Here is a 12,900-nt window from a genome sequence, read left to right as displayed (position 1 = left end):
GCCACTAAGAGGCCAGGTGACGGAGTGTCGGGGACTAAGCCTCAGTTTCCCTTTCACTGAGGTGGAAGGGATAGTGGACTAGACCGGTGGTCCTTGGATGGAAAGCATCGGTAACACCTGGCAATTGTTAGGAATGCAGACTCTTGAGTACCACCTGGACCTGATGAATGCGGGGGCGGGTTCTCAAGGTCCCAGGTGATGTCGAAACTTAAGTTTCAGAAGCACTGAAATGTATAATCTCTTAGGTTCTTTGCTGCATAAATTCTTCAGAATTTTTATAGGAGAGAGATGCAAAGAGAAAAGGCAGAAAGTTTAAGAAATAAAGGAAAGAACAACAGGACAGACATTCAGAAAATTAAACACAGAGTAAAGTAGAAGCACATCTCATCATCAGGAGTGAAACCCAGACAGACAGTCTTTTGAAACTTTGGAAGCTCAACACTCTTAAAGCGTCGGTATATTTTGCAACCACCGCCATCTAGACTAAAACACCTGTGGCTCCCCTGGCTGGATGATGACGACCCATTTTTACCTGCTGGGGTAAGTTCACCTCATTTGACTTGGTTGTTGTTGGTTTGCAGTATTCTTTAAATATTCAGAACGCTTTCCCTCGCTCTGATTTCTGATCCGGTTAATTCAAAGGCTCACATGGGGAAGTCCTTGGGCTAAAAATCATACACTGATGCTTTGTGTCCTTGGCTTCCGGGGTGTCTTAATTAGGGATTCAGGAAGGATAAATGAAGAACTTGTCTCTTATCTTCTCAAGGCCGCGTTGGCCCTTAATGGATCCATTCCCAGCTCCAAAGGGGCCAGCGGGGAGTCAGGACAGGATTCTTTTAGGATCACTGACTTGGTGGTCATTCCAGGATAGGGGTGGGGTCAGCGTGACCCCCAGGACGCCTGGCAAGTCAGAGGTCCTCCTACCCAGAGACTGAGGCGCGGGGGTGAGGGCCTCTGCAGGCATCTTTGTATTCACGGGCAGGCGGAGAGCCTTAGAAACCCCCAGGCTGTAGGACTTGCCCTCAGCTTGAGGTCTGAAGAGCGAGAGAAAGCAGATGGCGTTCCTGACACCTGTTGGGAGAGCGGGCAGCTCCCTCCCGCCTCCTCCGAGCAGGCAGAACACGCCCGCAGCTCGCCCGCCTCCCAGGCGCCCCCCTCCCGCTCGCGCGCGCAGGGCGGGGTGGCCGCGAGGGTGGGTGAGGGGCAGACCCGGGAGGAGGGATTGGCTGTGCGGATTGGGGCTCGCGGCTGTCACTCCGAAAGGGTGGGGCTTTTTTTAAAAAAGACTAATCTTTAAGGCAGACCCCTAGCGCGCGCAGGGCTTCGTGGCGCTCGCGTCCGTGCTGGAGGCAGGCTCGGCCGAGCGCGGGCGGCGCGCGGGCGGCGAGGTCCCCGGGCCTGCGGGTCCTCCTCCGCGCGCGGGTGGCGCGCTTCCCCCCGGCGCCGGGGGCAGCCCCGCATCCCCGGAGCCGGCCGTGCGCGCCGCGCGCCCAGGGCCCCTCGAGCCAGAGCCGGGGCCGGGGCCGGGCCGGGGTGGGCGGCGCGGGCAGCGGCTGCGCCCCGCCAAACTTTAGGCGCCGGCGCGCGCCCCGGGGCGCGGCCGGGCGGGATGGGGGCTGTGCGCTCGGGCGCTCCGCGCCGCTCCGGGCGCCCGGCCACCCGGCCGGAGGTCCCCGCACCGCCTCCGCCCCGGATGCCGCCGCCCCGCCGCCCCGCCGTCGCCCGCTAGCCCACCCGGAGACGCCCGCCCCGCGTCCCCGCGCTCCCGGAGGCGCCCTTTGGGGGCCACTTGGGGGCCAGTCCTCTCTGGGTAAACGGCAAGGAACAAATTCGCGTGGATGAAAGTAAAAATATCCTGGTGGGGGTGAAAGGGAGGTGGGGTTTGCCTGCGCGCGCGCTGGACTCGGGAGAGCAACTCCGGAGCGGCGCGCGGTGTCGCCTCCCGCAGGCCATGGATGGGCGGGAGGAGGACGCAGGGCGCCGCGGCCGCTCGCGCCCCTAGCCCGGCGCTCCCTCGCCCTCCCGGCCCGCTCCGGTCCTCCGGGCTCTTGGCGACTGTGTCTTCACCGCCCAGACGGCGCCGGGGAGCCGCCGGTCTGCGCTCCGGGCCTCCGGGATGTGCGCGTCTACGATGGGAACGCTGTGGCACCATTGGTCCCCCGTGCTCGTCAGCCTGGCCGCCCTCTTCTCCAAAGGTAAGGGGACGCCGCCGCCCTCTGGGGCCCCGGGGCGAACTTTGCTGGGAGTGAGTGTGTGGGAGGGCGTGCATGGATGGGGGCGGCCGGCAGAGTGGGTGTGGGTGTGCGTTTGTGCTTGTACACGCGCGCGCGTGCGGCGGCCGAGGTCCTCCCGCTGCCCCTTCGTAGCAGGTGCCTCCCCGGAAGACTGGGGCTGGAGGCCCTGAGTGAGACCGCCCGGGCGGAAAAATAGCCTCGTTCACCCGACCGCGTGTTCCACTCTGGGAGGGGGCCGTGGAGAACCTTGAAAGGAGAGGTGGGCCCCGGGAGGGCTGAGCTAGATGTCAGAGGAAGGGACTGAGTGACCTCCTGGAAAGGTTCTGGAATTTGGGCTTGACTTTCCCTACTGGCACGGACCCGTGAGGAAATCATGCCGGAGCACGCCTGTGTACGGGAGCGCTGTCGCGTGCCTCGTGGGCTCCCGTGCCTGTGGCCCGGGGCTAGCTCCGGAGAGGTGGCCCTGCGTTTCTCTAAGAGGCTTCTCTCTCCCTTTGCCTTCTGTGGCTGTTTGTCCGGTGGCAGCGTCCGTGCAGGTTGGACGCGGAGTTTAAACCCTGCTTGTCACCTGCGTTATCCCAGCAGAGCCCCCGACTTGCAGCTGTGAGGAAGGCGGGGATTCCGCATCTGCTTCCCTCATCTGTCTCCATCCCAGCCTGTCATTGGCACAGCAAGTTTGGAAGCTCAGGACACGAATTCCTTGAAGGGAAATTATTCGATTCACACCGGAGGTTGTAGAAAGGACCAGCCATTCTTTCTCCTTACTGATCAGGTCTCTTTATTTGTGTAGGGTTCCCACAGGGGCCTCTTTCCTACAGAGAGATGTATAAGGAGCAAAGTGGAACATCTTAGCAGTCTCCCATGTGTGTCCCCAAATCCCTGTAAACAGAGTCGTTTTTTTCCTGAGAAGATTTTCGAGATGAGATCTCTCTCAGAAACTTCAAAGCCAATTGTCATGCACAGAGCCTTTTTAATGACAGGAATTTTCTGTTCTCTGAGCTCCTCAGGCATCCCTGAGGTTACATTGCTTTAGATCTGACAATAGCCGGCTTTTGTGCTGGTGTGACGTAGGAAGAGGGTGACCTCTGCCCACCCTGCTTGGCTGTCTTTTCAAGTGCGGTCGTAATGGGCTCATGTCTCCTAATTACGAGTTAGAACAATTCTGAGAACCAGCGCCTCGGGGATTTGTGATGTGCACAAGAAACGGAAGAAAAGCTCGAGGAATTCAGTGAATACACCCCAGGCAGACATGAGGTTAAAAAACCCCAGATCCGCAGCAACAACAGCCCAGCAGACTTGCTTGCCTGTGGCTACGAGGCATGTTTCTTATTGGTTGTCGCTTGGTTTGATAATAGGAGTAGACTTCTCTGTTTTTATGCCGCAATAAAAAGGTTTTGTTCAGGTTCAGAATAGCTTTGTAAATATGACCTATTATGTTTCCTCGGTTAGGTACACACATAGTTCTGTTACTGATTTCTTGATTAGACTGAGCAGGGTTGAAGAGAACCGTATTTCCCCTGCTAGTTCTGAACTTTTCAAGTGGGAGACACTGAAAATGACCTTAACATGAGGAACTCTGATGTGGAGGTCTCGGCTTGTGGAAGGATGCTGTAAGCCCAGCCTATGACATATTTTGAGTTCCACAGCCCTGAAACCTTCCAGTTGTAGAAAATTTCCTGGTGCAGATATGAATTCTAAACACATGGACCATTCAGTTCTTTTCCCCATATGTTCACATCTCTTCCCCCTCTCAGATCCTCCGACCACCTGAAAGTTCTAGAAAAGCTTGAAATCCAAGATGGACTACATTTAAGAGGATTTTAGTTGGAAGGAAACGTATGCATAGACACACACCATCCAAAGTGCCTAATTTGTCTGGGTCTGATGGAAAGATGGAGATTATTACCAAATATTAAATATGTGTTTCAGCATATTTTTATATCTACTGCATTGCTTTAGTTCTTTCCAAAGATGGAGACTTGAAGGAACAGATGTGCACATTTTCATTACCAGGCTAACGTCTTTGAACCCATATGTTTAAATTTTCTGAGCAGGAAGTGATTGGTCATAGAGCAACCTCATAGATCGTTTGAAAATCAAATAAAAATAAAGCTTCATTGCTTGCAGTTCTATCCTGTAGGACCTGGGAACTCTGTTATGAAACAAAAAGTTTTTACCAGCACTGGGGTGCAGTCCCAGCCTTTTCCTGGAGAACAGCCTTATATTAAGTTGTCAGAGAGTTTGTGTTTTATGTTTAGAGTCTAGTCTTCCTGGGGAACCTGACGCAGATTACAGCTGTGCCAGCTTGCAGATGTGTTTTAACATGTTGCTATTCGTTTCATGGGGGGTGGGGGGCAGGGCATGGAAAGTAAAGGGGCCCAAAGACAAATTAATAATACTAGAGATGGGCAGAGAGCCAGGCAGGTTTTCAGTACAGAGTCAGGAACGTGGCACCGTGTAGGCTGCTTGTGATGACCCTGACCTGCATCCCCCGGAGTTATGTTCTCTTGCAAATGCCGTTGAGAAGCAGACACTCAGAGGTCTGGGATCCCGGGAGAGCAGCTGCTGCAGTGATGGACCCCCGTCCGTGGGCCGTGTTGGGCACGTGCTCCGCCTGCGTCCCGTGGCAGAGTGCAGCCAGCCTCCTGGGCAGTGGCTTTGTGAGGGCACCTTCGCGCAGTGTTTCCACCTCGATAGCTTCCCTCTTAGGTCAGCAGTGAAGCATCTGGGCGGCAGAGCATCACCTCTTATTTAGGCAATATCCTCCCACAGCTCTGGACTGGAGGGCGCTTTGGTTTACAGTGACACCTTGTCTGGGCTCTCAGGGGAGGAAGAAGTATCCAGGAGGGAGCACGTTGGGGTGTGTGAGAGTGTGTGTGTGTGTGAGAGAGAGAGAGAGAGAGATAGGGAGGGAGAGAAAGACAGGGACAGAGACAGAGACACAGAGAGAGACAGACTAAACTTCATTTCTTACATTTAAACACTGTCAAAATTAAAAGGAGAGGAGATGGGGAGACCAAGAAGTTTCATTTTTCTTGAATTAAAAAGTTAGGTACTAAATATGATCTTACAAAAAATACAGGCACAGAAATTTAGAATTCTAATTATTAAGTTCTGTTTAATTTAGTTCAACTCTGAAAGCCAAGAAAAAATGAAAAACAAAACAAAAACTCCAAAAATACGCTATTGCAGAAGCTTATAGTACCCTATATTTTAAGTTCATCTATCCATTTATCCACTCGCCCATTTATTCAACCAGTCTTCATCCATCCATGTATCCATCCATGTATCCTTCCGTGCGTCCATCCATCCATCCCTTCATCCATAAATCCATAAAATTTGATGACTCAACAAATACTAAAGGCCACGGGCTTTGAGTGAGCATGGAATCCTGCAAGAACTGTTTGCTGGTGTTCTGAGGACACAGGGTTAGGAAGGTACTGAAGTGTCGCTCGATTCAGGGTGGTTCACTGTCAGTCATTCGTCTAGCTTGTAAAGTGCACAGACCGTCCATGGTGTTAAGTCATGGGCTCAAACCCCACCAGTTCGGCGTTCAGTTCCCTCTTCCTTTCCTCTCCTGGTTTTCTGGGTCCCCTCTCCTTCCTAATTTTATCACAGTAACTGCTTTTGGAGCACCAACTGTATACCCCACGCCATGCTGGCCGTAGGATAACAGTAGTGAGAAAAACCCACACAGATACGGTTACTGGCCTCCCGGAACTGGGAGTTTATAGAGGAGATAGAAAAAGATGTTAATTATATAAAAATGTAATTATGCATTGTATGAAACTGTTATGTAAAGGAGTGTAAACTTTCAGCTGCGAAGTGCTGGAGGGACAGGGCAAGCATCTCTGAGCGCAGGTATATTGGCGTTGGACGTAGAGCATCTGTGGGATGGGTTGGTGTTTGCAGGGAGGGGGCACGTGAGTGGGAGGGTGCAGACACGTACGGGGACTCCAGAGGGCCAGTGTGGCCGGGAGAGAGAGCCGTGGAGCTTGTGGTACTGCATGAAAGGACAGGGTGGGAAGTGAACTAGAGATGGGCAGCGGTCAGGTAGGGTGTGGGGATATCCGTGGCATGTCCTCTTTCCCCTGGACCACCACCAGTTGCCCGTGGCGTCCTGATGAGGCTAGTGATAGCAGCCTCTTGCACTCTCAAGATGGTCCAGGCGGGGGATGGATTCTGTGGTCGCCCCTTCCCAGGCACTGGTGAGTAGAAGGAGGGTACGGATGGATTTTAATCAGAGGGTCTGTAAATCTCCCATGGCTGCCTTAACACATGACCACAGACATGGTGACTTAAAGCAACAGAGCTTCACTCTCACGTAGTTCTGGAGGCCAGTCGTCCAAAATCAGTGTCCCAGGGCCGAAATGAAGGTGTTGGCAGGAGACTTTTAGGGGAGAATCGTGCCCCCTCCTTATGGGCGCCGGCGGGCTTACCTTCTGGCAACATCGCTTGAAGGTAGTGTCTTCCCGTCTCTCTTGGGTCTGTCCTCATGCCTCCTCCTCTTCTGTGTCTAAAACCTCCCATCGCCTCCCTCTTATGTAAGGATTCACGTGGTTGCATTTAGGGACCACGGGAATAATCCGGATCATCTCCCGTCTTACGTTAATCACACCTGCAAAGCCCCCTCTCCCCCTCTCTTCCCCCAAATAAGGTGACATTCACAGGTTTGAGGGATTTGGACGCAGATATCTTTTGGTGAGGGTGGGGAAGCACTTTTCAACCTTCTACGGGGGTGACACATTCTAAAACCATTTTCTGTCTCCTCTCCTAAATTTTTAGTACCTCCAGAGGCAGCCTCTGTGTATTTTTCTCTCTGATTTCTCTTCAGTATTGAGTTTAGTACTTTGGACACTGCAAGGGCTCAATAAATTTTTAAGTATCCTTAAGACTGTAGACTATTGCTGAAAGAAACTTTGCACAGCAGTAAAATGGTTTGATGCCGGGGTTTTTTTTTCCCCCTCCCAGTACTTCAAAGTGCTGCAGGAAATACTTCTGTCGATAATAATAACAGCGAATTTTAAAGTAATTTAAAATTGTATGCCAGGCACTGCACTGAGTGATTGCTGAAAGTGCTTTTTGTGAATTTGCAGATAAAACCAATGGGTTAGATTTTCTTCACCCCATTTTATAGATGCAGAAATGGAAACTCAGAGAAGTAACTTGTCCAAGCTCTTACAACTGAAGTGTCACAGTCTGAATCCTGATGCTTCAGCCCACACCGTTAACTGTTTTACATTCTGCTCGTGATTATGTATAATAACTAAAAAGGAATCCATTTGTCAGGCAAAAATTACATGCGGTGCCTGACGTGCTGAAGTTTGAGGGCAGAGGGGTTTCCGTGGAGTTTCAGCTCTGAGCCTTGGAGGTGGTTCATTGTTTGTTGAAGGAATGAATAAGTGAATACCCTGTTTTTTAATTTTCTCAGCCTTCATTTTTCCAGCAGCAATCGGGAATGATACCTACAAGGAACTAAAACATGGATTTTAATCCCAAGGCTGTTACAGAGGTGGAGGGGGTGATCTGATGATGTGAAATTGTGTGGTTGTCTCCTAGGCCAGGATGCTGAAGAGACTTCGGCTGTGCTCTCTGAATCCCAGCATCCCATCGTTCATCCGCTTCACTAACATGCGTGGGCCCTGGGGGAGGGGAGACTGACGCGGCCTCTGTTTCACCAGGACTAAAAGTCTGGGTAGCTTTTTAGTAAAATTGTAAAGAACGAGGGAGAAGCATGGAGCATGAAGGCAGACAAACATTTTTCCTGTTTCCAAAAGGAGAAGGTTGGATTCTGTGAACATATGGATTGGTAAGTTTGACTTTTGATGCCAGACGACAAGCTTGAATTATGGGGCGAATATTGTGAAGGTGCCGTAGCAGAAGTGAGTGGTGAGCACAGGAATCCAGCGTGGATTTGTCGTGAGACGAGACCAGAGACTCAGGATATTTCTATATCACTTTTGTCGTTTATTTTTTAAAATCTACTTAAAAAAAAAATCTAGGAAGAATTAAGAGGATCACCCAGCAACCTGAGGCCAGGGTCGTCTTCACTTAAATGTCAGTTTTAAGGGTCCCTTTTATTTACTTTTTTAATTAATTTTTTGGGTCAACTTTTTAATTTATTTTTTTTCAAGATTTGGCTTCTTTTTAGATTTTATTTATTAAAAATGTTTTAAGTGTCAGAGTACTGATTTTTTAAAAATTTTATAATTTTTTAAATTGAGGTACAGTTGGTTTACAGTGTTATGCCCGTCTCTGATGTACAGCAAAGTGACTCAGTTATACGCATATAGACATTCTTTATTTTATATTCTTTCCCATTATGGCTTATCACAGGATACTGAATATAGTTCCCTGTGCTATGCAGTAGCGAGACCTTGTTGTTTATCTATTTTATATATAGTAGTTTGTATCTGCTAACCCCAAGTTCCTAATTTATCCCTCCCCCGCCTTTCCCCCTTGGCAACCACAAGTCTGTTCTCTATGTCTGTGAGTCTGTTTCTGTTTTGTAGACAGGTTCATTTGTACCATACTTTAGATTCCACATATAAGCGATATCATATGGTATTTGTCTTTCTTTTTCTGACTTACTCACTTAGTATGATAATCTCTAGTTGCATCCATGCATGTTACTGCAAATGGCATTATTTTGTTCTTTTTTACAGCTGAGTAATAGTCCATTGTATATATGGACCGCATCTTCATTATCCATTCATCTGTCGATGGACATTTAGGTTGTTTCCATGTCTTGGCTATTGTGAATAGTGCTACAATGAACACAGGGGTGCATGTATCTTTTTGAATTACAGTTTTGCCCAGGTATATACCCAGGAGTGGAATTGCTGGGTTATATGGTAATTCTATTTTTATTTTTCTGAGGAACCTCCACACTGTTTTTCATAGTGGCTGCACCAACTTACATTCCCACCAACAGTGTAGGAGGGTTCAAAGGGTCCCTTTTATACAAACCTATCACCCAAGATGTGTGTCCCATCAACTTCCAGAAATTAAGTATCTATAGGGGAGGAAGGCCCTTGAACTTAAAGTAAAAAGATTTGTGACATATATTCAAAGAGATTAAGTACATATTTTCATGACAGGACAGCAGTAACCGAGGTTAAGAAATATATTTGAAAAAGTTGAAAGGGAATAAAAACTTTTCTCTCTCTCTTTCTCTGAACTAAAGCCTAGAAATGAGACTTCGATATACATTTGAAAAGACAGGCAGTCACAAAGAATTTTTAGCCAATTAGCGACATTGGTTATTTTCCTCATGTGAAAAATAGTATCTTTTTATGTTTATGGGAGAATTGCTGAGCAGACTCACTAAGTAAAGAAGGTGGCAGTCAGACTTCAGTTTTGTTGTTGTTGTTTTTGTTTGTGTGTTTGGTCAGGAAAGCCGTGTTGGTAGGTGGGGAGATGCTTAAGTTGTAATATAACTCGCTGAGATTCTCAAGGCTCTGGACACAATCTCTTAGGACATTGTGGCAGGAAAAGGTTTTGATATCAAAACCGATGTTGATGTCGCCAATTCTCTGCCTGCCTTTAATCCTCATCACCCTTTAAGTCTCATCTCTTTCGCAGGTAAAACATGGCAACCACTGCCTCTTGCTACAGCAGAAAGCCCAGGACAGAAAAGCCAGGTTCCTGACTTTAGATTTCCAGCAAAAGACAAAAGATTTGGAAAAGCATATGTTCGTGGGCATGTGTTTTCTTGGCACACCCTCTCCTTCTTCACCTCAGTAAATATTTTTTCACTGGGGGGAGAGGGAAGGATTCAGAGGTTAGTTCAGATGCCAGAGTGCTTCTGAGATGCTCTGTGTCACTTCACTCCAAGGATGACATCGTTAGAGCAATATAAGTTAGATTTCCCAAATATATTTGGAGATTCCTAGAGGAAGAGAACCTGCTGTAAAAAGCAGAAGGCAGTGACCAGTGTGCAGTGACCAGGCAGTGAGTTCCAGCGAGGTGCTGAGAGTGGCAGAATATTTTCCAGATCAGCTGAGGAAGCTGGAGCAGACATGGCGGAAGGAAGCCCAATCAGCCTGAGGAGGCCTTGCGGTCAAGATCACGGAGGCGTCTCTGTGGTCTGCCTGTACTGACCGCAGGAGACCGGATGCCATTTGGACCGATGACAAAGTCTGTCATTGAAGTGAACCCTCCTGGTTGTCGTGGGCACTTTGAATCTTTCAGAACTTACACGTGATCTCTGTAATAATTGGAGGTGGGGGGTATTGTTTGGCTACTGGGTGAAACGGGGAATCCAAATAGAAATGAAGTTCCATCCCATAAAAAGGAAGACACGTGTGTTTCTTGCTCTCTGAAGCTGGGGACCGAGTTTGCATTCACTCCAGCACCCTTGTCAGCACGCTGGGCAGACACGCCTGAGTGGCACTGAGCCTTGGCCGTTCGTGGGTGCCTGATGGTGTCTGATGGCCGGTGTCGACCTTGAGCGCGGTCTGCAGGCTCTCGTCCCAGGACCCCGTCCCAGCCCGTCCATGGTGGACGTCTGTATCGAGACTGGCTGTGACAACAGATGGGATGCTCTTTCGTTAGAGGAGCAGGTTCACAGAAGGAGAGCAAGGATGCTGTGTGGCAGAATTGCTCTGGGAAAGATCTGAAGTTAGAACAGTCTAACACTTGAGATAAGTGGATAGCGCAGCCCGCTGAACTTGGGGCCGTAAATGCCAGCTGGGGAAGGACAGCAGCCAGGAGCTTGAAAGGGACGTGTGCAAAGACAGAGTGGAGGGATATTTAAGGACTTTATCAGATGAATTGGGAGATTTTGATTGACATATATACACTAATATGTATAAAATAGATAACTAGTAAGAACCTGCTGTATAAAAAATAAATCAAATTAAAAAAACAAACTAACAAAAAAACCTGTTTCTTTCCCAAGTTCCTTTTCTAAGAAATAGTTCTCAGGCTTTAGTACCAGGAAAAAAAAAAAAAGCTGTGTTTATCCTGAGAAATAGTTTACACTTTATCCTATGAACACCGTGAATTTTCTAAGTGAATTTCCCAAGTGTCTGTCTTTGCTTGAACTCCTAGGAGTCTCTGAGGCGACTTTACTATTTATAAGTCTAGGAAATTTAAGACACACATCTTAAGACACACACACATGACTCAGCTTCATCCTTGGCTTTATTTTATTTTCCTTATTCTGTCTCTCTTGTCTGCTTCCCTGCTTACTTCTTCTATCCCAGTGCATTTATTTTTTGTAAGCTACTTCAAAGGAATCCTGACATGAGGGAGAGGTAAAAATAAATAATCTCACTACCCGAAGATGACTGCCTCAACAGTTTGATGTCTTTCGTTCTAGTTTGTTTTTCTATGAATTTTTAAAGAGGTTGTGTTCACACTGTCTCTGGGACACATAATTGGTTTTTGACTTTTTTGAGTTCATATGTTTATATAAGCATTTCCTCATGTTTTAAAAATGTATCAGGGATATATTTTTAATGTCTGCGCCATAGCTGAAAATTTTCAGCTCTTGTTGGACAATTATATAATTTATAGTTTTCTGCTATTATGAGGAAATAATTATCTTTGTGCATAATTTTTGCTTTGAGTTACTTTCTTAAAGAGAGTCACAGTTATTTAATTACTAGGCCAAAGAGTATGGGTAGAGCTTTTGTTGACAAGCTGTTTCCCAGACAGGCTTTACCTTTTTGTGCAGGTGTTAGCGATACGTGAAGGCATCCGTTTTGTTGAACCTTGATGCCCTTAGCGATGGCACTGTGGGCATCTGCTGTACCTCACAATCTTTGCCGAGTGCCTTGGTGGCCCCGAAAAGTATTCAAAATGTGTCATGGAGAGAGTCACATCGAGGATGTGGCTTCTGAGGCCCCGAAGCTGTTTTCCTCCAAGTGTGGTCCAGGTCCCTGCGATGCTTTGCCTCTTGAAGGCTGTGCGGTTGGAGCGGGTGAGGTTATACAGTCTGTGGCCAGTGGGAAGATGCAGAATTGCTTACAGTGGGTGCTCCTGGGGATGCTGTGTGAAGAGGACTCTGGTCAACGGATAATGTGGAGGTAAAGAGCCTGCGGTTTCAAGGTTATGAGGGAAAATGAAAATGCATTTAGAAATTCAGTGAGAAGGATGTGATTTAGTTACCTGGGAAGATGAATCTCTCCGGGACTTGCTGTTTGGGAATCACTATTATAGAACAGAATCAGAACAACAGGTGGACATTTAAACCTGAATTCTGGGACTTCCCTGGTGGCGCAGTGGTTAAGAATCTGCCTGCCAGTGCAGGGGACACGGGTTTGAGCCCTGGTCTGGGAAGATCCCACATGCTGTGGAACAACTAAGCCCATGCACTGCAAGTACTGAGCCTGCGCTCTAGAGCCTGTGAGCCACAACTACTGAGCCCACGTGCCACAACTACTGGAGCCCGTGCACCGCAACTACTGAGCCTGTGCTCTAGAGCCCGTGTGCCACAACTAATGAAGCCTGTGCACCACAACTACTGAGCCTGTGCCCTAGAGCCCACGAGCCACAACTCCTGAAGCCCGCGTGCCTAGAGCCCGTGCTCTGGAACAAGAGAAGCCACCGCGATGAGAAGCCTGTGCACCGCGACAAAGAGTAGCCCCCCTCTTGCTGCAACTAGAGAAAGCCCAAGCACAGCAATGAAGACCCAACACAGCCAAAAATAAATAAATAA

At 48.5% G+C, this 12,900-nt stretch overlaps 1 protein-coding gene across 1 annotated transcript in view; it reads left to right on the top strand.

The window, feature by feature from the left end:
• Window positions 1-1,184: 1,184 nt before the first annotated feature.
• The window catches only part of TMEM132D (transmembrane protein 132D), a 645,590-nt gene continuing 633,874 nt past the window's right edge, over window positions 1,185-12,900 (top strand). The window contains exon 1 of the mRNA XM_079941954.1: window positions 1,185-2,195. Coding sequence (XP_079798080.1) covers window positions 2,117-2,195 — 79 coding nt within the window. The 5' untranslated portion in view covers window positions 1,185-2,116. The remainder of the gene's footprint in view (window positions 2,196-12,900) is intronic.

Source organism: Stenella coeruleoalba (assembly GCF_951394435.1).
Source record: "Stenella coeruleoalba genome assembly, chromosome: 14".
Classification (NCBI taxonomy): Eukaryota; Metazoa; Chordata; class Mammalia; order Artiodactyla; family Delphinidae; genus Stenella; species Stenella coeruleoalba.
The sequence above is the reverse complement of the archived record's forward strand: the minus strand, read 5'-3'. Positions and strand labels throughout refer to the sequence as shown.